The following is a 25,275-nucleotide window of genomic DNA, read 5'->3' on the forward strand; positions in this document are numbered from 1 at the left end:
GAGATAGAGACGAACTCAGCACGCGAGAGGTATATTAATTAGCTATTAAAAAAGTGTTCATACTCTTAAACTCCCATTCCCATCCTGCACTCTCCCCCGCAAAGCCGCCCCTTATTCAAGACAGCCCAGACACAAAAGCGCAGTAAGAAACAAGAGACAGAATAAATTCTCCGCTCCACCACCACCACCACACCACATGTTCATCCGTCCTCGTGTACATCCATCACACACACACCAACAAACACGAAACCAACAACCACACCAACACGAAATCCACTCACGCAATCCACCACACCGTAGTGTGTGCACACTCTCCCCTTTTTAGCCCACCTCATCATCCCTCCCACAAACCTCCTTTGCCTTCCCTTGCATGACCCAAAAAAAGCCAATAAACAGACGACTGACTTGATGCGGACCGAAAGGGGGGGGTATACTTTGGGTATCAAAAAGAGAAAATAACAGGAAAAACTCTGACTGCGTGCGCAACATCATCCAGTGGGAAAACACCAAAGCCAAAAACAAAAACGAGCAAAGCAAGCAGTAAAAAAAAAGACTGGAGGTGATCAAGATCGAGTCCTATCTGAGCAATAGGGCCACGGCAAAGAAAGCGTGCCACGGACCAAGTGATTGTTGACAGCCAGATGGATTTTCAGTCCTGACGGGTATCTTGACTCTGAAATGCAGATCCGTTTCCGACAAAACCCAAGGGTATAAGGGGGTGTGTTGTGTGTATTAAATATCTCTCAGCGAGGGGGTTGCGTGTGATGGAATGATTATGCGGTGGTCATTCGTGAATGTTCGCTCTATGTTTTCGTGGTTTCGTTTCCATACGTCTTTCACCGACATTGAGATTGCTCAAGGGGAATACGCCTCGTTCTCTAAGCAGTGGCGGTGACGACAGGCGCGGCCTCGGCGGGCTTGGGCTTCTCCTCCTCGGCAGCAACGACGGGGGCAGCAACGTCAGCGGTCTCGGCAGGCTTGACAGCCTCCTCCTCCTTCTTCTCCTCGGCCTTGTCCTCAGCCTTCTCCTCGGCGACAGCCTCGGTGGCGGCAGGGGTCTCCTCCTTCTTCTCCTCGACCTTGTCGGCCTTGCCCTTGCCCTTGATGGTGGCGCGGAACTTGGAGAAGGCAGAAGGGGACTTGACCTTCTCGCCCTCCTCGTCAGAGGAAGCAGACTCCTTCTTCTTGCCGAGGCCGAAGGGGAGAGAGCTCTTGCGCTTGTCGCTCTTAACGGCAGGTCTGGTCTCGCCGTTGGTCTCGGCAGGAGCAGCAGCAACCTCAGTGGTCTCAGTGGGAACGTTGGCAGGGGAAGAGACCTCAGCAGAGAGGGGCTCAGTGGTCTCAACGGCGGGGATCACAGGGGCAGTCTCGGCAACGGCCTCGGTGGCAGCAGGGGTCTCCTTGACGGGAGCCTCAGCAACAGGAGCAGCCTTCTTCTTGCCGAAGGGGAGGCTACCAAAGATGCTGGAGCGCTTGGTAGGGACAGCAGGGCGGGCCTCAGCGACCTCCTCCTTCTTCTCCTCAGCCTTCTCCTCGGGCTTGGCCTCAGTGGCCGCAGCCTCGGTGGTGGCAGGGGCAGCCTCGGTGGTGGTCTCAGCAACGGGGGCAGCCTCGACAGCGGGAGCAACCTCAGCAGCAGGAGCCTCGGTGGCAGCGGGCGCCTCGGTAGCGGCAGGCTCCTCAGCAGTGGCAGCGGGAGTCTCAGCAGTAGGCTCGGCGGCCTTCTTCTCCTCCTTCTTGCCGAGGAGGCTGCCGAAGATGGAAGCGCGCTTACGGCTGGCGGAGCGACGCTTGGGCTCCTCCTTCTTGACCTCCTCGTTCTTCTCCTCCTCCTTGACCTCCTCCTTGGGGGTCTCGACGGCAGCGGCCTCAACAGGAGCCTCGGCAACGGCGGCGGCGGCCTCCTCAGTGGTGGCAGCAGGGGCAACCTCAGCGGCGGGCTCAGCAGCCTTTTCCTCCTTCTTGACGGGGGCAGGCTTGAAGCTCTCAAGGGTCTTCTTGTAGGTCTCAGATTCGGTGACAGTGGCGGCAAGCTCCTTGGCCTCGGCAATCTTGGCCTTCAGCTGGGCAACCCAGTTGTCACGGTCAGCGGCAGTGGGGGCCTTGAAGGTGTGCTTGTGGCCCTTGGAAGAGAAGTGGAACTTGTTGGTGCCATCGACAACGGGCTCAGTAGCCTCAGCCTGTAATTTTCTGTTAGGATTTGAAACATTTTGAATCGGACATTGAACAGACGTACAAGCTGGATAGCGCCGTTGGGAGCAGCCTTGTCACCCTTCTCGCTGTAGAAAAGGAGACCCTTGCCGGTCTCGGCAGCCCACGAGGCAACGTGATGGGCGACATCAGCGGCCTTCTCAGCCTTGAAGCTGGCGATCTCCTTGACATTGACGGGCTCAGAGCCAAACCAGAACAGGGTCTTGGTGTAGAGGAAGTTCCTAATCGAGGATGTTAGTCACTGATGACTCGAGAATTGTCGAGTCTGGCGTGATGCTGAAACGTACTTGGGGAAGTTGGCGCCCTGGCCCTTGTGCTCGAGGTGGCCCTCCTCAACAGGCTTGGCCTCCTCCTTCTTGGCCTCCTCAGCCTCGGCAGCGGGAGCCTCAGCGGCGATCTCAGTCTCGGTGGCGGCGGCAGGGGTAGCCTCGACAGCAGGAGCAGTCTCGGAAACCTCAGCAACGGCGGGGCTGGCCTCAGCGGGCTTCGTCTCGACAACGGGCTCGGCGACAGGAGCGGTGGTCGCAGGGACCTCAACGGGCTTTGTTGTGTCGGCCATTTTTGATTGTGTGATGGGTGGTTGCAAAAAGCAGGGTATCTGGGTATCTCAAGAAAAAAGAAAAAATGGGTATCGGGTATCACTGAGAGAGAAGACTTCGCAAGAAATATTAAGCACGCGTGGCCTGCACTGGTCTGGACGAGGCAGAAAAAACTCGTCGAGTCGAGGTGTTGGCTGGTGGGTGGAAGGAGAGAAGGAGAGAGAGGAGAATGGAAAGGCGAGCCGTGTGATGGTTCCTGGGGGTACTTATTTCGGAACTGGCAGTCGGTCGTGCTCTGTGAAGGGAAACGGTAGGACTCTTGTGCGATCCGTCCGCTCTTCTCTCACCCCCCAGTCCCCCCCCCCCAAATCGCCCCCATCAGGTCCAGTGACTCCAGTCACAGTGAATGGTCCGTTTCCCCTGGCCAGACCCAAAGCGGAAGCAACACTGTGCGACACCCCTTGCCCTCTCGCTGCCCTCGCTCCCCTCGCTCCCTGACCAGCTGCTGGGCAGACAAAGAAAGGCACACCGTCTTATCCAAAACGATGCTCAGTTGCTGGGAGACACGAAATTGCTTCAAACCGTTATTAGACAGGGATCCAGTTTTCCCTTTTTTTCCCTTTGCACACGCGCCTACTGCAGCCACCAAGAGCTCTCAAGGTCCATGGTCCACATTCGCTGCATCTTCACTGGCCAGTGCGCTTCTGGGGTCCTGGTCAGCATGCAGGAGGTACTTTGGCGACAAGTACCGACATGTCGTTTCTGTGCCAGGGAGCCCGCTGCAGGACACCATCGAACCCGCCTGATTTGCATCATGAACCGCCTGAGAGAGTCTCCTGCGCATTGAAGGGGTGACTTGCTGTTGCGGTATCCCTCCCTGAACATGTCCCGTTCTCCCAGGCTTGTCGATCAGGGCCTTGCGTCTGGACACTGGCATCGATCCACGACCTCACGTCGTCAGCCAGCCCCTATTCCCACGTCAACACCCACCGCCTAAACAGAGATTTTCCTCTTGTCCCTCCGCTGTAGGTGGGTATCTCTCAAGAACAGTCAGAGCTGCCAAGTGTCTCCGTTTTCACTTCAAAAGTCAACGATAGCGGTCCTGTAATTTGACCATCACAAAATAAGGGTTCGCACGTTGCAAAGCGGGGCGTTTACCGCTTGCCGTCTGCCAGAGCTCCACTCCCGTAAAATTTGGTGCCGACGTTATGAGAACGTAATCAACCATGGCCCCACCCATTCCCACTCACCTTTTCACTAGCCCATGCTCACGCCCCAGATGGCGTTCGCGCTGCTCCACACGACATCTGCCCGTTCGGACGACACCACAACCTCGACGAAACATTTCAGCGACTCCTTAAAAGGGGGTCACTCCCTCACTGCAGCTTCCTGGTGTCGGAGTGCCTTGGCGCCTCTTGTTGGTGATGACCTCGGAAGCCTCTGATTGTTGTGAAGCAGCAGCTCTGGAATGTGAGAGGTGCAAAGAAACTTTTATGCTCCAGCGTCAGATCATCTTGACAGCCTTGGCCCCACTGCTGCCGCGCATCGCACATGGTCAGGGACCGAAAGGCTGGACACTGGTTTCAAATTTGCTGCATCGATGAACCTGGCACTTTAAACATCTCAACGCTGACCTCGACAATAAGTGGATGGTATTGCGCCACCAGGCATTTACGCGTGGGTAAGATCTACATTTTCTACATAAGACCATTAATACTACGGATTTATATTATAGATATTTATTTTTTACATTAAATTAAGTAAAATACTTTAGTATTATTTAAGTCTAAAATTTATATATTTTGATAACTTATCGAAGTCTTTGTTAACTTTAGCTTTTACATTTAATAATATCGATAAAAAAAATAAATTTATTATTAAGATTCATTTTAACTTTTTTTAATTAATTGTATTACTTATTTTTTTGATATTCTTACTCTAAGTATAAGAAAGAATAATGGTGATTGTTTTTCATTTATAAACTTTATTAATTTATTAAAACTAATTTTACTTACAAAGTTCCATTTTAAAATAATCTGAAATTTATATTTACTTGATGTAAAAATTTACATATATTTAAAACCGATTTTAATATAATTATAGTTTTATATAAAAGTAATTATTGTAAATATTTGATTATTTTTAATGTTATTATATACTTCCTGATTTTATTAGATACCTTTAAAATTATATTGATCAAAAAATATTTCTGAAAAACGTTTTAGATTTATTGTTACAAGATTGAAATAAAAATATTAAAACGTAAAAAAAATAGAAACTCTAAGTAAAATGTTTTTCTATAAATATGATATTTTTATTTAAACTAGGTAATTTCATTAAAGCTATAATCATCAATTATTATTAATAATTGTTTTTAAAGATAATAATATTAATGATATAAACTTTAATTAATTATTTTAAAGTTAATTTTTAACTAATTTAATTAATAAATAATGAAATAAATCTTTCAATTTTTATAATTTTGAAATCTTTTAACAGAAACTATTATTTTTAAATATAAATACTTATAAATATAATAAAACCCAAGAAAGATTATTTAGCTGCTATAATATATTTTTAGATTATAATTAAACTTATTTTTCTAATTGTTAAACGATTAATTCCGTAATGAAAGATTTTGTTATATTTATATTATTAATATTTAAGTTTTTTATGATACTTATTTTATCTCTATTAATTTAACATTAAATTTTGATAATTCTAGTAATAAAAAAAGTAAAGTATTTAACTTACGAAGTATTAATATTTTTAAAGTACCGATAATCCGCTTAATATTAGTCTATTTACTCTGTTTTAAGATTAATATCTAAATTTCAGGCAAAACATCAGTATATTTAAAAAAATTTCAAAATTCAGTTTTCGATATTACCTTTATTAATAGTGTAATTAACAAAGTAACAAATTCAATTATAAAGTATAAAAACTTGTTAGGTTTTTTAAGTAATAATTTACTTTATTAAATATTTTTCAAAATTAATAAAAGCTTTTAAAATAAATTTTCATAATATATTTCCTAGACTTTTTTCTATTGTTAATACGCAATTATATAATAAAGATAAAAATATTTTTCAACAATACGTAAAAGTATTATAAAATTCTTTTACTTCTAACAATTTAAATAATATATATAAAGTTAGTTTTTTTTTAAAAAAAAATAAACTAGGGAAATAAATAAATAAAAACTAAGTAGTTAAATTGTTTTATATGTATAAAGTGTTAATGCTAAAGCGAGATATAGCGTAAGTGGCTGGTATGGTAATAAGGTGGTAAGCCTACTTAACGACCACAACGAGAACAAGTAGCTTCTTCGTCTCTTTATTGTTGGCCATGCATTGTGATGCTCAGTTGGGCCGATATTCCTATCAATATTTTCTCTGTGGTTTTCCGTCCCCTGTGTTCGGCAGCCAAATCGAGCGATGAGGTTCAAGCAATATCCACGCCAACAGCAGGGGTTCACGGGCGGGGAAAAAGCAGCCTCAACATCGGCAAGCCGAAGCCGCTCCAGTGGCGTCTTGTCAGTCGTGGGGTTACCACGGTAGGGCCATCACCGGCTTGACCGCTTTTCTGACATCGCGACGGCGGCTCGATTTCGAGATTTCATCGGCCAGTGAGGTCCTCACACCCTCTGGGCTATCCTCAAGCAACAGGATGGCAAAAGTCGAGCTTCATGTCGACGCCATGCCGCCGCCCCCTCCTCGTGGCCTGACTGGCAGCCCCTCTGTCCAACCAGTGTCGTTCTTCAGACTCAGAGAAACCACCGGGCGTTTCCACACATGCAACCACCTCGAAGGGCGCATGATTCTTCATGGTCGCACACAAGCTTGCAGCGTGCAGCTTGCCCGGGTGGGGCCGCGTCTGAACTGAACAGCTTCTTGTGGCCATCAGTGGATCGTGAACACAAGCCGTGCCACTCCCCTTTTCCAACATCACCCAAAACAGACGGCTACAGGAAATCTGATTCGTCTGTTGAATATGGCGTCTGGCACGACTTGCAAGAAAATAGATTGAGCACAGCCAAATGTGTTGTGGAAAAAAAAGGGAAATAGGCGTGCCGTTTGACGATTTTAATCCCGATGGGCTTCTACTACGGCCGCGAGAATTAGGTCAAAGCCTCGCTGGGCGTTGCAAACCGGACTTCCACAAAAATACGATTTTTTTGGCGAGCGAGACCGCTCGGGCCAGTAAAACTAAAAATAATTGGATTCCGTCAATTCAAGTAGTTTATCGATTTTAGCACACGTATTATCCGCGCATAAGAATTAATATAAACAAAAGAATCGTGGTAAATAGGGCTATATATCTATGTAGATTATGTTTATACGTTGAAGGTTGCCGGTAGTTTATTTAAAAAAAAAAAAAAAAGTAAAAATACATTTTCTTCAATAACTGGCGCACGAGCATCGAAGGCGTGTGAGGCTGCCAAAAACTAGCATATTTTTGTGGAAGCCCGGTTTGCAATGCACAGCGGAGCTTTATTTTTCACGAGGACACTACGGCTACTGATACACTACTTTTTGTGCTGGTGGTGACTCAGTACTAGCCACAATTATTGGTGCTTGATACCTGGGTGACAGCAGCTGCTGCGAGTCCTGGGATTCGGTGACCCGGCATCTGCTTCCGGCATTGTTGACCTAGACAGACTCGAACATAGCCGGCCGCGACTCGATCTCAACAAAGCGCTTCGGGCTCATCTTCACCGACCCTTTGAATCCTGTCCTTCTTATCGGTTCCGATAGTTCACACGCCGACGAGAAACATCCCCACTGTTTGATGACGAAGAGAGCAAGTGTCTCAAAATCCGTCCTCAGTATGGCCAGCGGGTCCCTACATGCATCTCACCATCCGTACCTAGTCCTCCCGCCCTGCACAATCTCACACTATGTACAAGCGCACTTAAGCTAGTGGTTGGTGATGTTGGTAGCCATCGCCATCAACCCACAACCGCTTCCTGCCAGCCTTCGGTTCGGAAACCAGGCCAGCTTGAATCTCCAGAATTTCCCTCGGTTGCCCCAACGCAACACAACCAGACATATAGTGTAAATCGTGCTGATAAGAGCGTATAGGTTATGATTTTATGTTTTAATGCCGGAAGCTCGCTAGGCTGGATAAGGTAAAGAACCACAAAAAGAAGCAGATCTTCAGCGTTGGGGCGCGGGGCATGTAACGCGGACCGGAACAGTCCAACAAAAGTAACAAACAGTCATGATCGGATCAGAACAAGACGGTCGAGGATTCTGACGGCCAGATCTTGTGATACACCCACTTCAGACACCACCCACATAAGATAGTGTAGAAATATGCCCCTCCTCATCCGTCCTTCCACCCCTCCAATCATCCGTCTTGCGCATGAGGTGACTTTGGCGGCGGGGTATATGTGCTGCTGCTTTTTAGGAAATCGCGATTTCCGTTCTGAGATTGTGACATGAGGTGACTGACGTTTGATTCTCGTCTTCATTTTCTGACCGGCAAAATATTGGGGATGGAGGTCTGCACCGTGATTTTTGTACCGTGCAAATGGTGACTTATATGGTGATTATGTCCCCCAGCTTACTGGATCTCTCGAATCCTGCTCCCGCTCAACAACAGCTACTATTTCTTCTGATACATCGATTGCCACCAACAACATAGACCGAGAGATACAACCTGTGGGATCTCATATTTTGCTCATCCCATCTCATCCCCATCCCAAGCCAACAACTTCGGAGACAGCTGACCTCTCAGTTTTCGTCTGTCATGCCGCATCAACGCTCATGCAGGCTTGCTGCACAGTTTTCCTGCACCTAGAAGGAGAGACAAGCGAGTACCTGCAGTCTCAGTTCAGTTCATGTGTATTCTTCCATTTTCTTTCGTTATCCGGCCCACGATTGATTCGACCCTTGCCCCGCACACATGACTTTGATGTCGAAGGTCTCACCATTAGATCAGCAACTGTCGATCTCAAGTCTAGGTTGCCATCGGCCCAGAAGTGATACATGATTTGTCTTATCCAATGGATGGAAATATCGCTCAGTTATTTCCCGCGTGAGGGTGGGACAAGTGGTTACGTTTTTATCGGTCATGGGCAGCACGCGACCTGAAATCAGAATGCCGGGTGTCTTGAATTGAAGCTAATTCGAGTAGCAGGAAACGTTCAAGGCGCCAGTAATACAGGAGAGGGGGGAGACGGGCTGTCATTGTCTTCTCCTTGGTTGGCATGAAGCGGGGTTCCATATTCATGAGCTTGCCAAAGATTGGGGTTGTGATTTTGCTTTTTCGCCGCAAAGCCAAACCTTCTTGACGTTCTTGATGGCCATCACCCTCACAACCTCGTTTTAGTATTCACGAGCTCTTGTTTTCACATCACCTTCTCCTGCCCTTGCTTGGTCATTTACTTCACCGCAAAGTTGCTTCACGGCTGAGTAAAAGCACACCCACAAAAAGGGAGCCCCAAGTTCTCACGTTTCCCACTAAGAGGTAGTGGTGTGTGTGGGACAGCAGAGCAAGTCTTACCAATGGGGTAGCAGCCCGTTATCGGCTTTTGTTTCTCTGATTTGGCCCTCCCAAACAGAAATCTGCTCATTCCTTGTGATCTGTCTATCGCTTGGTTGTTCGGTTGAGGGGGTGGGTGTGTGATTGACAATTTGTTTGTTGCTAGCCAGTGCTTTGGTTGCTATCGGATACTACCCGATCCCCACTATAGTTTTCTCTGTGGCAAACATAGAGATAATTTGCTTCTTGACTACCTCCTTTATAGTTTTTTGATGGTTAGGTGCATGGAAAGATGCCTGCTGTGGTGGCTACAGGGACGTCTGTGTCAACAGGCGCCCCTGAGCACGAGCACGGACCATATCTATAAAGTATACAGGGGCGTTGATCATAGCATACTACCTTTAGAGAATGTTGTTTTGATGTGCTTTGCGGTTGAACTTATTGTATGGTAAGTACTGCACAATGCCGTTGTCTGGTTCTTTGCATTGGTACCTAGCTATAAAACGTAGTTCTCACGAAGTAAACGATTGCCTGCTGCTCTGAGAGAGTTGACAGCCAAACGCAGTTCGCAAGGAAGAACACTTGATTGATGATAGTTGAGCAGTTCATGGACTTGAGGCCTGCCTTCTCAGTGTCATGGAGAGTAGCTATATACACTTCATTACCATACCTTTTTCCAGTTCATACAGATATTCTCTTCAATCTTGCTATGCGCATCATGCCATTTCCTTCCTTTCCCTAAGGGGCATTCCGTTAGTGAGAGTGTGCCATAGTCTGAACCCATCCGGCAAGTCTGAACCGGCCTGGCAGGTAACGATCCTGGCCCCGCTTATGACTCCTCGGGTTTGGCCCTCCGGAATTGTGGCGGCCGGTCCCGGACCCTGGGTCATCTGCGAGATAAGGGTAGAGTTTGAAAGCGGTTGGGCCCATCTTAACCTAGATCTCTGATACTGATGACGGCACCGGAAAGAAAAGTCTGCGCAGAGTTTGTTTATCAGGTTATTGGGAGCATCGAAGAGTGGGGAACCAACGTAGGAGCAGAGATAGGTTTGATGGCCTCAGGTTGCTCGAGATCGAAGTGATAGAGGAGTCCCTATCTCTGCAATGTATTCACCCGATGTTTTATTTACCAGGCCACCTATCTCTGTCCTTCTACAGAGCTGGATTCACACGTAATCTGATAAGTTGGGATTTTTACGTTGCTCTCGTAGCCCCTAGTGGCCCCTGACTCCTTTGTCCGAACTCCTGGGAGCACATCTCAACGATTCTAACTGGGTCTATCTGGTTATCTTGAAGGTGAATTATCAAGATATCTCTCCCAGCCACCTTGATAAGACGCGTGTGAGCATCAAGATACCTGTTTCTTTGTTTATTCATTGCGGAAGGGCCCAGCCGTCTTCTCTCCTCGAGAGGTTATAAAGTCTTGCCCTCCCTCCCTCTCAACGCCTATCTTTCTTCTCCTACTCACAACCACAGCAAAGACCATTGCTTGATCTACATCAAGCAATCAGCCAAAAATCTTTGCACCAACCACTCTCCGGTAAGTTCCTACCTTGTACTCCTCTCCTGATGTTACCCAATACCCTGTATTCGACCGACATATTCCTCCTCCCATTCTTTCCCAACTCTTCTCCTTCTCTACATCTTCCTCTTCACTTCTAAATCACAAGCTGTCCTCTCCCACTTCATACTCCTCGGAAATTCCGCCCTCTCTCCTCGGCTCACTCCAAAATTTCACTCATTCACATCACTCCTTACCCCTACCTGGTACTGTTGTATCATCCTCACCTACTTCCTTCCCTCAGATCTTTCCTTCAAACCTACCGTTTTTCCTGCCTATTCCCACCATCCTTGCCACTACCACCTCTACCGGTCAGCCACAACCCCCGTCTGCTCCTTCCTACCATCGGTTCGCCTTTGTGGGTACCGTGGCGGTGGCTTGATAAAGTTTTTCCTCATCTCTTCTAGCTGGAAGCCTTTGCTACACTTCACTTATCCCCCCTCCACCCATCTTGCTCTTTTGTCTACGCTCATTTTAAAATTTTCACCTCTCCCTGTTTCTTTGGCACCTCTACTTCTCCCTCCCGAGATTTTTGGGTTCACTTACCATCCATCACTTCACTTTTATCCACGCCCTCCTCAATTCAGGACAGTAAAAGCTCACTATTTTCAACAACAGCCGCAAAACTCCTCGCTCTAGACATCACCGAGTCATCACCAAGTCGATACCATGGCGAAATCAAAGAACAGCAGACAGAAGGGCCGAAAGAATACCACTCAAAAGGGTGAATCCAGTGCCCAGGCTGCCAGACGCGCTACCCAACTGGAGCTTCCAGAGGGTTACCAGAAACTTAGCCCCAACAACGGTGGCTCCAGCAGCTCTGGCCATCCCAGAGGCAATGGGAAGCTCAGCAATGAGTCTAAGAAAACCCAGGATTCTGCCAGTTCTGCTGGAAAGCTGTCTCATTCATACCCCAAGCCGTGGGAGATGTCAAAGCTTTATGTAATTCTCAATTCTGATCCTTTGCCGGCACCCACGCTAACAGTTTCACAGGGTGCTCCCACTGACAAACCTGGAACTCTGAACTTCAACTACGATCGTCCCTGGGTTTCTCTTGAGGGCAAGCATGTGAAGTATGAGCTCGCCACCGCTCTTGAGAAGGGTCGCCGTGAGATGTTGCCTGCTGTGTTCCCTGACTACATGCCGGAGCAGAAGCAGGAAGTTCGGAACCAGTACGAGAGAAGTGGCTTGTTGAAGTTGTTTGAGGCTCGTGACAGCTGCAACAAGAATGCCCCGAAAGTTCCTGGGTTTTTGGGTGGCGTAAGTTTTGTCCTAGTTTCCCTGTTCCAAAATTGCCGAACTGACACTGTTGTATAGATCAACCCTGACATGATCTCGATTGAAGACACTACGCAAGTGGGCGCCAACGATGCGAACCCATTCATTGGATTCCTCACTCAGATTGATCTCGCCAGAGAGATCGTCAATCTCTTGCATCCGAGTGTGCGCGATATCACGGCATTGACCTTCACATGCAAACAGGCCGGCCAATACGTCGACCGAATCATGGTTAGTGCCTCGCCTCTAACATCTTCAACCTATATTCAGTGTTAACCTTATGTCAGGAACGCTGGGACTATACCACCGGGAAGAATTTCGCTGATGTTTATCTCCCCAAATTCGGCAACGATGGAGGAGAAATCAAGAGAGCTGGTGTACGGAGCGACATTCTGGTCATCACACCAACCTCCCCCAAACCCCCGAGTCGCACGCCATATCTCGATGATTTCGGAAGGACTCTTCATATTAGTAAGGATATATCAATGTTTCCTCAGCTAAATTCATGCTAACTCATTCTTCTAGTCAAGGTCATGGTTAGCATTCCGCAGAGTTTCCGACACGTTGTCCTTGACCGGCTACCTTTTTTGGACGTCAACATGGTGGGTCTGGTTATCAGCTCCATGCCCAACCTTGAGAGCTTGGCCATCTCGCGTTGCGACCTTCTCGACGTCGCCAAACTCCCTGCATTGATCAAGATCATCAAGGAGCATCCGAGAACGCCCTACAACAAAGGCAAGGCCAAAGCCTTACGCACCAGTAACGCTGTAGAGAGCGAGAATGTTGGAGAGAACGGCGGCCAGAACAGTAACGGTAACAGCAGTGCGGATGACAGCCGCTCTACGGAGGACGAAGACCAGACGAGCAGCAACGACACATCCCTGTTGACTGAGCCCGACACCAGCTTGATCTCTACGGATACAGCAGCAACCTCGGTGGGTGATGAAGACCAGACGGGCATCGACGTCACAGCAGCGACCATGGAAGCTGAGGGTAACGCTCCAATCCACTATATACGATTGGATTTCAGCCCTTTCTTCTTCCGCGGCCCCAACACTTGCGAACGACTTGGATCTTTTGGTGTTACGTACAACGAGCCCACATTCCACACCCCAAAGGCCGTGGTAGCTCTTATGATGCAGTGTTGGGACGACGCGGATACTATCGGGATGGACTTGATGAGCGATAGCTCTTCTTTCTTCAGCTTCGTCCGTCGTCTTCCCGGCTGGAACTGCTTATGGTCCTTGAAAGCGCGGGATGCTATGCTGTCGTTTAAGCGGGAGACCAGCGGTATCGTGCTCCCAGAAGACTTCCAGCGCACAGTCGAGCGCACAGCTCGCTCCGAGATCATCGCAGAGAATCACGGCAGTTCTAGGGTTGCCCAGTCAGCCTTCCTTGATCAAGTCACAACCCGTGTCGTAAAGCTCCGAAAGGAGAAGCACGACGAAATCAAGAAGGAAGCCCAGAACCGCTTTTGCGATGATCTGATGGCAGCTACCAGCGGCAACGACTTCAGGCCGTCGGATTACCCTCTCCCGAACAGTATAGCGTTCTATCTCGGTAACGCTGAAAACCACAACGCCTTCGGGTACTGGCGTCGGCAGTATTTATGTCAAGGCTGCAAAAAACTCCTGCCCCGCGTCCTGTTTGCAATCGAACTCGATGATTGTTGGGGCTGCAAGATGGTCGCCTTCGTCAGGGACATGGAGAGCAGCGACCTTCGCCGCTGGAAGCAAAGCGCTATTGGGTATTACCTCAAGGGTCTGGACATAAAGAAAGGGTCACTGACTGATGTCATTGACCCGGCCCGAGATCGACACTTGACGGCAGCTCTCGGGGCGGCCAAGGTAGCCGATTCTATCTGGCTGAAATTTATGAACTTCTCCCCGACCGATCCGGTGGTGTACCCCCTTGAGCCACCCAACCTACACAGGAACACCGCCGCTTACTCACGTTATCGGTGGAAACATAATTGGCCAGAGCAGGCGTTTGATTACCGGGAGGGTGGTCCTCAACATGAGGATCCCTTCAAGCACCCAAACTCCGACTGGGAAGACACCGAGCTCTGCGGCGGTGAGCCTCCCGAAAGCTTTAACGCCAATTTCCGGTGGTCAGAGGAAGCCAGTACGACTCTCTTTGAGGAGTATATCCGTCGAAACGGACTCGCGAAGCAGATCACCGATCCCGAGGCCCAGAAGAGGATCGCCGCTGCAAAGGATTGGGAGAAGATTCGGCGTCTCACCGGGCCAAAGGATTATTCAAAGAACGGAATGTGGCACCTTGGACGGGACCTCAGGCGCTACTACCAGAATCAGGGTGACAAGTCGATTCATGCCTTGATTCACGGAAGGGTCGAGAAGTGCATTTGGTCCTTCAACACGCCTATGCTGCGTCCCTTTGACCTGGACCACCCGATTCCAGACAAGCGGGTCGACTACGAAGCCTGGGAGGAGCTCAAGGAGCGTGAGATTTGGGAGTTGGTTCCTGCTGGCCACTCTAGGCGGTGGCTGTGAGCAGTCTGATTCCAGGTCGTCCACAAGGAAGGAAGGAGGAAGGGAGATGTTCGATAAGTGTGGCTCTGTCTTCAAAGGATCAGAAAACAGCCAAAAAAAAAAAAGGTGAGAAGCAAAAAATGAACCAAAACAAAGAGAAATATGGGGGCAATTTCTTGGTCAACTTTTTCACCGTCCGAGGGCATCATCAGGGTCATCTGGAAGGTTTTACAGCATATTTAGCATTTTTCCTGGTGTGCATAAGGGGGTTTATATCCGGACAGCAAAAGGGCATGGACTCGAGATTAAGAGTTTGGGGGGGGGGAGGGGAGCCATCAGATTTCAGCACGCATTTGAGATTTCGAGCGAGGAGTTAGCAGGTTTATGGCGGTGGTTTGGGGCATGGCGTTAACAGATACAAGGAAAACGGCATGATTGATGATGGACGGCAGGGAATTATGAGGATCATGAGGATAATGAGGACTGGGGGGGAGCTGGATCCCAGGGAGATAGCCAAGAAAAAGCCTGGGTTGGTTTTTTTACCTTGTGTGATTCTTGAGTGAAACCTGTGTGCATGCAACTCAAAGTGATTGACGCCTCGCATTGAACACACAGATTCGTGATGATGCTGCAATAGGTATGTTGCGGGAAGGGGGTAATATTTGCACATGGAGATGAAAAGAACCTCAAAGGTGCAACCCTGACCAAGTTCCACAACATCCTGCTTGACGTAATGACTCAATCAGCGACACCACTCGCTCGTTATTCCAGGCGTATCTACCATGTAAAATATCACCCCTTCGGTTCAGTATTTTACTGCCTTCAATTCAGCTAGCTGGTCAAGTATTCACGGGATAAATCATGGATACTCACCCCTTAACAGACACCCTCATGTCACGGATGAACATAGACAAAGTTCTAGACAGCAGTTAAGCATCCTCCCTGCCTGAATACACCCCTTGTCTGATTGCCAACAGCGCTACTCATAAAGCCACAGCGCTATTCCCTACAGAAAACAAAATAAACTTCCCGGTCCAAGCAATATCTCTCAACCCCCCGCCTTTGGGGCTTCTTCCCTCTCTCGAACTTCTTCCCTCTCTTAATGGTCTTCTTCAAGCGACATTTGTATCGCTAACTGCTCATCATCTTCGGGCGAACCCTCGCTCTCAGATCCATCCAATTCTCCAGGCGGCGGACTTTTGTCACCACCTTTGTCACTCAATGCCTCCTCATCTCCATCTGAATCAGACGCTTTAAAAAATTGCCAGGTCTCCTTTGCCTGAGGTAGAGCATCCTTCCCAACCTCCACCTCAACCTGCAATTTATTTCCCTCCATTATATTGGTCACAAAGTCAAGAAGTTCCAAATCCGTGTTTCTTCGACTCATCATTGAAATGCAAAGGGGTAGCGCTTCTGTAGCGCGACTGATAGCGGAAGAGAAGGATATTCTCCCCACTGGCAGAATCACCTGAGGGCGTTCCAGAATGGCAGCCAGGGTGTCGTCCCAGTTTATCATACGGTGAGCTGTTGGAGCGTAGCTGCTGGGAGAATAGACCCGTGACCTTGGACGTTGGCCTGCCACCGTTGGTAGCAGTACAATCGGCTCTTTAAGAGACTCCATCGATTTATCAAACCACTCTGCAAAGTCTCTTATCCGAGCATAGCAGTTTTCCCGGTCCTCGTTTGAAAGATTATCCACTTCCCGCCTAAACGCGTTCCCAAGAGTTAGCTACGGTTTGAGATGTAATCGCACATGAATAGATTCATGAATAAACTTGACAAGGATATTAGAAAATTATCGCGGGCCTCTTACCAGACGGATTCAACTGCATCATCCCAATAAAGCCTGAGTAGATCTCTCGTCTCGACGGATGGATTCTTATAAGCATAGTCATCCATAGACTCGTAGTATCTCTGCCCAAAATCATGACAGTAGGCCTTCCATGCGCAGTCTTCCATGTAGGTATGAAGCGGATCCTGAGACGGGGCCTTTGGTGGTGATCGCGTTGCCCAACTTGTTTCCATGTCAAATTCCTCTGTTGGTATGTCGACGAGATTCGCTAAGTGGAGAGATAATTCAAGATTTGGTTTCGAAAACCTGTGGCCCAGGTAAACGATGTTTGTTGGCAGTGTGGAGGAGTTCTTGTGTGTTAATGCGGTTTCGATTCTACTGATGGATGCTTCTGCAGCTTGTTGGATCGATTTCAGAGATCGTGACATGAAGGCAATGGCGCTCAGTCGCGTCGAGGGCATATCCGTTTCAGCGAGAAGTACACCGGAAGAGCTAAGACGAAGGGCGAAAAGCCCATACCATTCAGCTGTTTCCATGAAGCCACCAAGGGTGTCGATTCCAACCGCGCAATCAATCCACTTGTAGCCAGCCAGCGCCGAGCCAGCACCGGGCGAGCTTCCCAATGCCTCTTGATAGCCGTCTGCACGGGGATTCTTTGGGCTAGAAACGTCGACCCAGGCGGAGTGTAAAATGCCAAACTGCGATACTTTGGTTTTGCCGACCATTATGGCTCCCAACCCGATCAAGTGTTTGATGAGGTGGCACGTTTTTGAGGAGGGGGGATAGAAGGACGTCCATGATTCACTTGATAACGTAGTCTTTACTCCCTCCACTGGAAAAAAATCGTCGACAACAAATCGCATACCGGCCAGGGGCTTCTCGGGCGAAGGATCGGAGTAGTATAGTCGGCTGGGCACGGCTATGGCTTTGTGAAGTCCATCTTGAGACAAAGCAGTGACAGGTCCAAATGCACTAGTTGAACACCTCATGTCAGCCAAATGCTCTTGCCATATCGACAGATGGACCTAGGAAACTAGGGGAACTCGATACCTATTCTCAGATTGGTGAAGACTTTTTGGAAAGAGACCAAAGTTGAAGGCACGGAGGCTATCAGGATAGAGCCTCCAGGCTTGATGGAGCCCTTCGTTGTATAAGAAGTAGGGCCCCGGTCTCACCGGATGTTCCGAGTCCTCAAGGATCAAGCCGTGCACCACATGTAGTGGGAACTTGTTGTCCGCGCCAGCTTTGGCGTTAACTGTTGGGTCCTGGTGGTCAATGGTGACAATCCTGTGACCGAACCCGGTCATGTAGACATCATCAGCCACGACAAATCTCTCGAGAGTTGAGATACATGACTCGTCGTGGTATTGTTCGAGAGTCAAACCAGTTACAGGTACGATGTCTCGTAGCTTCGATGCGTTTCCGACACGTCCCAGTCTTTGTGGATGAACAAAGTACTGAACATCGTCGACGGTGGTGAAGATCTGCCGCTCGAGGTGTCGGTCCAATGGCGGAGACTGCTTCCTGTCCGGGGCGGCCATGATCAGATCTCCGAGACGTGGATAAGGATGGCGGTGGCTTGTTATACTAATTGCTGTTAACAATGGCGGACTCTTCAGGTGCCTGTAGAGATGAACACGATAATAGCATAAGACGAGTTCGAGTGGTGGTTGTCTGGTTGAAACGGGAGTTCAAGCGTCAGCGTGGTCGACGTCCAATCTCAGCAGGCAGCCCGCCTTCCATCTTTTGGGTTGCTCAAGGGGTGGCGGCACCTTCCACATTATTCCCGTTGAACCAGGCGCGAGGATCCCTCTTTCCACTTTTCTCCTGCAATTTTTCGTGACCAGAGTTGCAACAAGCTTTCCTACTTGTGTCTTGGACAGACAGGATGTTGTGGGAAGCCGCCGGCCTTGCTCCCGGATGACAAGCCATCTTTGCCTTGAACAAGGAGAACCTCCGAACCTCTCGATACAGGGTTAGGGAAGTTCCCCATCACCTACATCATCTTCCGTCTTTCCTTTTCGGTCCCTGTGACAACAATAAACTCCGAACTCTGGGCCGTAGCTCACGGTTACCACAAGATGGATCGGACTTAAGCTTAATTGTACCTACATCTCCCGCGAGATCGGTTGGCTTGTGTCTACAAGGGACATACTCGGCACTCGTCATTCTAGATGGGGTTTATCAATGGTATCACCAGAGCTGGGCCTACTACTGACCAGAGCCATGTCAATCCACCAAAGAAGAGGTGGCATCTTTGGGGTAGTTCAATCGTACGTCTAGGACCCTTCAATATGGGATCTTACATCCAGACAGTCACCTATTGGTCCCCGCATCGTGGCCGCGAATGCAACCGACGTCACGAAAATGAAACTCTCCGGCTTGAGTTCGGGAACTTCTGCATTTCCAGCCATACATACAGACGCCACCTGCCAGCCTCGCCTGTCACTACACCGAACATCATCCTTCCACAGCACAATCCAGCACATGGACGCTTCCCGTGTTGTGTCTCATGCCCCGGAATATGCCCCAAAAGATCAACCAACTGGCCTCTCTATTGTCACATATTTCATTTCGATCCCGCCTCTCGCCAACACAGTTAACTCCGGTCCACGATGTCCATCAGAGGATCGGCTGCAACACAACATGTGGCACAGTGTACAGACAAAAAGAAAACAAATATTGAAACCAAGAACATGTGGGTCGCTGACTGAACAGATCTTGGATCAAACATGCAGCAACAACAACAATGACTAAAAGTCCCCTACTCTGATTACCCCTGACTTGCATCGCCAAGGCTCGGACTACATACAGCCCTTACAAATACGACGTGCTAACACCGAGACATGTGAGGGGGATACTGAACAGTGAAGACGCAGTAAACAAGTTTTCCGGTGCGTCCGGATATACTCGGCGGTTGCAATGCACGCAAAGGCAAAGAAAAGAATACCACGATAACAAACCAGGGTCCACGCGTTGGCTAACATACCTACGGACAGAGTCTTGAGTTTGGAACTGCAGGATATGTACAAAAATGTCATATTAAATACGTTTACTTATATCTACACTATGTACTGTGTATCAATGCCCAAAATACATACCGTTTGAACTCCATGCTATCCATACATGTCCCTTGTTGCCTGGCGTACCTGCCCATGCCCCTTGTCCTGTTAGCCATTCCTTGTTATAACTCCATGACTTGATCCCAACCTCCCATACCAGAAATGACAATAACCCGCTAAAAGCTCAACAAATAAAAACGAATGAGGGTATCTCCTCCATCTCGCAGTCCAAAGTATCAACCGCGTGGGTATCATCACTCCTCAACTTTTCGAAAACCGCCCCTTGCTGGAGAAATACCTTGCTCGACAGATCTCTGGAGCCACTGGCGGCATCGCCAAACTGACTGTGTAGCGCGCACCAGAGTCCCAGTTCGAATCACCACCTAGAAATTACCTCCCTCTCCTCAACCTCTCCACCACCGTCCCATTTCTTCGTAACCCATCCAACTCGAAATTCTTATACCAACACCCACACTCCCCCTCCGCCCCATCAATCCCCCCAGCAGTCCCATTATCATTCCCCCCAAACAACCCCCCCAAATCAACCCCCCTCACATCCCTATAACAATCCGGCACCACACCCCCTTCCCCATCCTCACCACCTTGTTGCACCTCCCCAACCTCCACCAAAAAAGGCCAAACCCTCTCCTCCCCTTCCTTCCCCGCCCTCCCCGTAATCTCCGTCAGAATAACCTCCCCCAAATCCTCCGGCCAAGACGCCCTCTGCCGGGTGTATATCGCCGCTGACAAAACAGTAGTGTTAAACCAGCATTGTATCCTCTCCTCTCCTCCCCCTTCTGTTCCATTGGTAGGAATCGACAAAGTGACTGGCTTGGGGTAGATAAGCGAAAAGACAAAACGTTCGTTGTATTGGTTAATATCGAGGTGTGTCAGTGTCAGGTTTTGGAATTGCGGACCGGTGGTGTGGAATGGGGTGGAGGAGATGGTATAGCCTGATCTCGGGGAGGGGGTTATCGTCCAGCGGAATATCGCTGTTGATAATAAGCGTGGTTGCGGTTGTTGTTCTGGGGAGGTGTAGCACTGCCAGGCGGTGGCCAGAGACGGAAAGGTGAGGCAAGCGGTGGAGGTGTTGGTTAGAAGAGCAGTAGTGAAGGTGTAAGACCCCGAGGGGAAGAGGTTCGTTGGGGAGGGGGAGTCGGATTGGGAGGTTTGGTTTCTATATAGAACAAGATATATTAGTTATAAAATGGCAAGCAGAAGAAGAAGACCAAGAAGGAAAAAAAAGACGAACCGTTTTCGCAACCCGATGGTCAAACCAACCGATAACCCAACTATCACCCCTACGACCAGCAAAACCCCAAACATCTTCCTATACCACCCCTTCCTCGCCACCGGTCCCTGATCCCTCCCCCCCCCTCCCACCACCTCCCGCTGCGTAACCTTCATCTTTGCCGTCCCCGACGCCGGCCTATCCACCCCTCCCGAAACTGCCCCAAAAGGCGGCGGCGTCCTCGACCGATGACTACCGTGCACACTACTCCCCTGCGAATTCGACCTCGAAACCGGCGGTCGTCGCGGCGACTTGGGCGGCACCCCCGGCGGCGGCGTGGTAGAGTGCACCACATCCTCGATAATCATCGGCAACGGCTGCGATAGCCGCGACGAGGACCGACTCCCGGGCGCCATAATAAATGGGGAACACTCCTCGACAGACGCGCCCGGGAGAGAGTCAAGGTGTGAGGGTGGGGGGGAGGGAATGACGTTGTTGCGTGATGGAAGCAAAATAATGGTATTATTCCAGCACGATCAAATCCACTATCATCTAACCTCATCAGAAAAACAAAACCTCAATTCCAGCGAAAATAACACAAATGAATGAGGAAGCAGAAAAGAGTTGAAAAAAACCTCGGCATCAAACAAAATCAATAATACCACCACAAGCACCACCACCACTTACCTCTCACCACTGCGACCGTGATATCCCGCCGCTGCTCTCCCGCGCCTAGACGAACAGAGGCAGATCATCCTTGTCCACAATTTCTCTTTGGTTTAGATAGTATCCTCATCCTTGTTCGCGCCGTAGCATTTCTCCTCCTCTTCCTCCTCCTAGGGTGATCATTCTGGGCATGGGGCATGGGGGGGGTTTTGTACATACATACGAAAGCGAAAATGCATGCAACCATCCACACCCCCTCTTTGCAGAGCTGAAGAATCCAAACTGTCTAGACCCTTTGCCTCCCTCGCCGAGAGATAAGGTCCCAGACCCGAGACATCAACCAGAGAGCATAATGATCCACGGGACTCTGGATCACGTTTCGGTTTCGGCGGATAATCCTCTGACCGACAAGACACACCATTGGGACGTTATCGCGGCACCACACAGGCATAGCGCCAAACCACCTTCACCGTTAGCCCAAGAGAGGAAAGGCGTTCTTTCGACACAACTGCAAAAAAACGAAATTGCGATCTTCCCCGCAAATATACAGTGCCGACAAGAAGCTTGGTCACTGCTGTAGCCATGAGGCGTAAAATTTTCAACTCCCAAAATAAGCATCTTGACATCTTGATTGATAAGTACACATCCTCAACGCCCTAAGCTGAAGGTACTCCGTATCTCTGCATATACAGCTAAAGTCAAGTGGTATCCGCAAACAACAGGCTGAACAGGAAAAAAATACACATGAAAAGAACCATTATTTATCTTCATCGATGAACCCCATTCGTTCCTTGTTGGTCCCCTACTTTTTCTGGCCCTTGTTGCCTGCAAACTTCTTCACCCACTGGGCATCCCACGTGTCAAGTTCGACGGCGAACCTGCTTCTCTTCTCGAGCTGATCCTCCTTCTTGTCGGCTCTCTTGTCAGGCTTGGTGAATCCTGGAGGCAGAAGACCGCCGCCTCTCCTAGCATGGACGTTAGCTGCCTCGATATCACCGCAGTCTGGCCTCTTGAGCTTGTCGCCAAAAGTATCAGCTGCCCAGATAGCTACGCCGTTGGTCCAGCCGAACCCTTCGACAACCTCATATTCGCCACCCCCACCAGCCACATTCGTGGCGTTGTCGCTGTACTTCTCAAACATGGTTCCCTTCGCCTCTGGGGCTAGGCCTTGAAGCTTGGGCGTCTCGAAGGTTGAGCCACCGGTGGCATACCAGGTGCAGAAAGTGGAGTCGATGTAGCGTTGCGCGAGCTTCAAGCTCAGGTCCTGAACGGCCTGGTATGAGGAATCATCCTCGCCAAAGGTAGGTGGTGTCTTGAGAAGGCCCTCCATCAAGACGTGCATCAAGGGAGGCCAGACATTAGGTTCGTCCCACTGCTGTCCAGTAAAATAGTTTGTGGAAGGGATCCCGCCGGCCTTCTCCTCGAGCATCGCCGCAACTCTTGCATAGGCCCTTTGAACCGCCAAGGGGTTGTTCTTGAGGTGGTTGGGGGCCGCGCCTGTCCAGAACGGGAACAGTTGGCCAATCTGGAACGAAACCTGCTGTCCAGGAGGTGCCGGGCCAGTCTCCCTAGCTCTGACATCCTCATCGACTGGAATGAAGGTGTTTTGCGAGGCAGATGTGAGATTGTAGTCAAAGTACGACCACAGGGTTGAGTTCCACATGACGTCGTACATGGCCTGGCTTCTAGTCTTCGCCTGGGCAGCCCACTTCTCGGCTTCGGTCTCGTTGCCCTGCTGCTTGAGGAAGCAAGAGATGATCTCCTCGTTCTGGTAGAGAATCGAGTTCAACTCGACGGGAATAGTCTCAAGCACGTTGAGAGAACGGAGAGGGAAGTACTTGTCCTCGGCTGCGTCGAGAGGCGTGCGAAGCCAACGAGAGCTGTAGTCCCAGCCAGATTCCGCACCGCTTGCGAGGTTGGCGTAGACCTTTTCTTTCTCGGTCTCGTTGAGGGGCGTTTTAACAGGATATATTATACCTGTCTCGGCATAGTAGCTCTCGTTGTTGGCTGTAATGTAGTCCTCACGGTAGGACTCGGGACGGGGCTGGTTGTTGTTGACGAAGTATCTATTTTTGTTGTGAGCCTTTCTCTTCCTTCATTTGGCTTGATCGCAGAGACTTACCTGTTGAGAGTGTACTTCTTGCCATTCTTCTCAACCTCAACTGTCCGGTTAGTGGCCCAGAACTCGTGCTCCTTGATCAAAAGTGGCACTGCGCGCTCCAGAATGCTTGTATCATTGGTGTGCTCGATGTACACCTTGACCATCAATGAGAGCACAGGTGGCTGACTGCGGTTCAGATAGTAAGCCCTGGCACCGTTGGGAACGAAGCCGATAGTGTCCACCAGGTCGAGGAAATTGAGGATGATGTTCTTGGAAATGTCCACAAAGGAACCACCGGTGCGCAGGAGACCTTCCAGAATCCAGTAGGAATCCCAGTAGTACGGCTCACGGAACCGGCCACCGGCAACCACAAAGGTGCGGTTGATGGGGATGAAAGAATTGGCGCATCCTGTGCAGTTGTTGGAACCACCCGCATATCGCCTTGTGAGGTCGGGCCAAATGTCAATAACCTTGCTCACGAACTCCCTGACGACCGGGTCCGCGACTCTCTCCAAGAAGACAGGGTCGGTCTCGAGTTCTTCCTTAGGAACCTCTTCCAACTCACCACCCGCCGGGGCAAAGTTCTCGCGGAAGAAGTTCTGCAGCTCAGTATTATTGCTGAGGGGCAGAGAGAGTTGCTTGAAGGCCTCCAAAACTTCATCCAAAGGCTTGATAGTGGGCCTGGCGTTCCACAGTTAGAACATGTCTCAGACAGGCATGGACAAGAAGATTGTTTTCGATGAAACCTACATGTCGACGAATGTCTTGGAGTCGGAAAAGGGATGGGCAAGCTGGATGGCCTTGAGAACATCACCCTGGCAGTACAAGGGCGAGTCGCAAGGCGCGACCACCGAGCCGTTTACCCAAAGAGCCTGAGGGGTGGCGACGACTGCGGTTGCCCAGATCGCAAGTGCAGCGCCTGCCACGAGGCCGCGATGCACCGGCGGTACCATTGTGAAGGCTGTTCACACGCGGTTGGGTTCTTATGCGGCTAGAATTGTGAGATGAAGAGGCAGGGGTGGAGTGAGGGTGCTGGTGTTGTTCAGTCGGTCAGTGCTGAAGAAAGTCTGACTCGGCGATCGGAGTCTGTGATGGGAGAAGGAATAAGCAGAGCAGGGTGGGTGGGAAGGAACTCAGGAGTGGTTGATATGGGGGGCAGACAGGCACAAGATATAAAGTGGGCAGGAGCAGGGTCGGCAGGGGCACGAGGACGGGCCCGGGGATGGGAGTGACAAGATCGGACAGAAGGCAAGCGGTCTTGGGCTTCTGCTCTCTTCTCTTCTATACTTTCCACCTTGCACTCACAAGAGAGGCAGGCGCGTCTGGGAATTGTGGTGTCGTCAAGCCCAGAAATCAGCACTTTAATAATTCTGCAGGGCAGCTGCCAGTTCTGCATGCAGTCAAGGTTACAATAAGCTTGCCGCGCCTTCCACTTCATCATAGCAGGCCACGCCAGACAAGCGAAGAGAAGAATTGGGACGAAAATACCAGCAGAGTCACGCTGATCTCGATCCCAGATTCCAGGTTCCGTGTCTTGCCCATGTCTTTTCCAGGTTGTCGTCAAAGGTGGGCTTTCCTTGGCGTGCTCCTCATGATCGTCATCTCTCTCTCTCTTGCCCATTGTTTCTCCAACTTTTTTTTCTGCCGCATTGAGATCCATCATCCATTGATTCGATGTGTTCCGGATCAGGTACCTCTTAACCTCCATTGCGGCCAATTTGATGTTTGTGTGCCCCGGACGAGAACGGTTGTGCATTCCTCCCGCACGAGGCTCTTTCGAGGCATGTAGCACCTGCCACAACCGGGCATTTCCTGCTTGTCCACCGCTCCAGGCTGTATTCCGTCGGTCAATA

The 25,275-nt window shown here is 49.6% G+C and overlaps 5 protein-coding genes across 5 annotated transcripts; 1 reads left to right on the top strand and 4 right to left on the bottom strand.

Moving 5' to 3' along the window:
• Positions 1-10: 10 nt before the first annotated feature.
• On the bottom strand, positions 11-3,091 carry QC761_102010 (uncharacterized protein). Its single transcript, XM_062873445.1, has 3 exons — positions 2,499-3,091; positions 2,237-2,432; positions 11-2,180 (listed from the first exon to the last, which is right to left on the bottom strand). Exons 1-3 carry the CDS (start codon positions 2,768-2,770, stop codon positions 879-881), a joined length of 1,770 nt encoding a protein of 589 aa, XP_062736472.1. The 5' UTR covers positions 2,771-3,091; the 3' UTR covers positions 11-878.
• Positions 3,092-10,873: 7,782 nt separating this feature from the next.
• On the top strand, positions 10,874-15,117 carry QC761_102020 (uncharacterized protein). The gene is made up of 5 exons (XM_062873446.1): positions 10,874-11,742; positions 11,794-12,060; positions 12,118-12,309; positions 12,366-12,549; positions 12,604-15,117. The coding sequence occupies exons 1-5, from the start codon at positions 11,470-11,472 to the stop codon at positions 14,589-14,591; spliced, it is 2,904 nt and encodes a 967-aa protein (XP_062736473.1). The 5' UTR covers positions 10,874-11,469; the 3' UTR covers positions 14,592-15,117.
• Positions 15,118-15,158: 41 nt separating this feature from the next.
• Positions 15,159-18,605, bottom strand: QC761_0001590 (uncharacterized protein). Its single transcript, XM_062871750.1, has 4 exons — positions 17,413-18,605; positions 16,384-17,334; positions 15,444-16,276; positions 15,159-15,390 (listed from the first exon to the last, which is right to left on the bottom strand). The coding sequence occupies exons 1-3, from the start codon at positions 17,901-17,903 to the stop codon at positions 15,670-15,672; spliced, it is 2,049 nt and encodes a 682-aa protein (XP_062736474.1). The 5' UTR covers positions 17,904-18,605; the 3' UTR covers positions 15,159-15,390; positions 15,444-15,669.
• An 807-nt stretch (positions 18,606-19,412) lies between these two features.
• Positions 19,413-21,071, bottom strand: QC761_102045 (uncharacterized protein; the record flags this gene model as incomplete). The annotated part of the gene is made up of 2 exons (XM_062873447.1): positions 19,413-20,601; positions 20,677-21,071. The coding sequence occupies 2 exons, from the start codon at positions 21,069-21,071 to the stop codon at positions 19,815-19,817; spliced, it is 1,182 nt and encodes a 393-aa protein (XP_062736475.1). The 3' UTR covers positions 19,413-19,814.
• Positions 21,072-22,123: 1,052 nt separating this feature from the next.
• Positions 22,124-25,268, bottom strand: QC761_102050 (uncharacterized protein; the record flags this gene model as incomplete). The annotated part of the gene is made up of 3 exons (XM_062873448.1): positions 24,173-25,268; positions 23,444-24,103; positions 22,124-23,387 (listed from the first exon to the last, which is right to left on the bottom strand). Exons 1-3 carry the CDS (start codon positions 24,373-24,375, stop codon positions 22,124-22,126), a joined length of 2,127 nt encoding a protein of 708 aa, XP_062736476.1. The 5' UTR covers positions 24,376-25,268.
• Between the last annotated feature and the right edge of the window lie 7 nt (positions 25,269-25,275).

This window comes from Podospora bellae-mahoneyi (genome assembly GCF_035222275.1).
Source record: "Podospora bellae-mahoneyi strain CBS 112042 chromosome 1 map unlocalized CBS112042p_1, whole genome shotgun sequence".
Taxonomy (NCBI): domain Eukaryota; kingdom Fungi; phylum Ascomycota; class Sordariomycetes; order Sordariales; family Podosporaceae; genus Podospora; species Podospora bellae-mahoneyi.

Excerpts from the sequence above, each read along its gene's own strand:
- QC761_0001590 (XM_062871750.1), bottom strand. The coding sequence starts at position 17,903 with ATGGCCGCCCCGGACAGGAAGCAGTCTCCGCCATTGGACCGACACCTC. Across the intron at positions 17,335-17,412 it reads CTTCACCAATCTGAGAATAG|TGCATTTGGACCTGTCACTG; the intron begins GTATCGAGTTCC and ends GTGTTCAACTAG. Across the intron at positions 16,277-16,383 it reads GATGCAGTTGAATCCGTCTG|GCGGGAAGTGGATAATCTTT; the intron begins GTAAGAGGCCCG and ends GAACGCGTTTAG.
- QC761_102020 (XM_062873446.1), top strand. The coding sequence starts at position 11,470 with ATGGCGAAATCAAAGAACAGCAGACAGAAGGGCCGAAAGAATACCACT. Across the intron at positions 12,061-12,117 it reads TTCCTGGGTTTTTGGGTGGC|ATCAACCCTGACATGATCTC; the intron begins GTAAGTTTTGTC and ends ACTGTTGTATAG. Across the intron at positions 12,310-12,365 it reads AATACGTCGACCGAATCATG|GAACGCTGGGACTATACCAC; the intron begins GTTAGTGCCTCG and ends ACCTTATGTCAG.
- QC761_102010 (XM_062873445.1), bottom strand. The coding sequence starts at position 2,770 with ATGGCCGACACAACAAAGCCCGTTGAGGTCCCTGCGACCACCGCTCCT. Across the intron at positions 2,433-2,498 it reads CAGGGCGCCAACTTCCCCAA|GAACTTCCTCTACACCAAGA; the intron begins GTACGTTTCAGC and ends ATCCTCGATTAG. Across the intron at positions 2,181-2,236 it reads CCAACGGCGCTATCCAGCTT|GCTGAGGCTACTGAGCCCGT; the intron begins GTACGTCTGTTC and ends AGAAAATTACAG.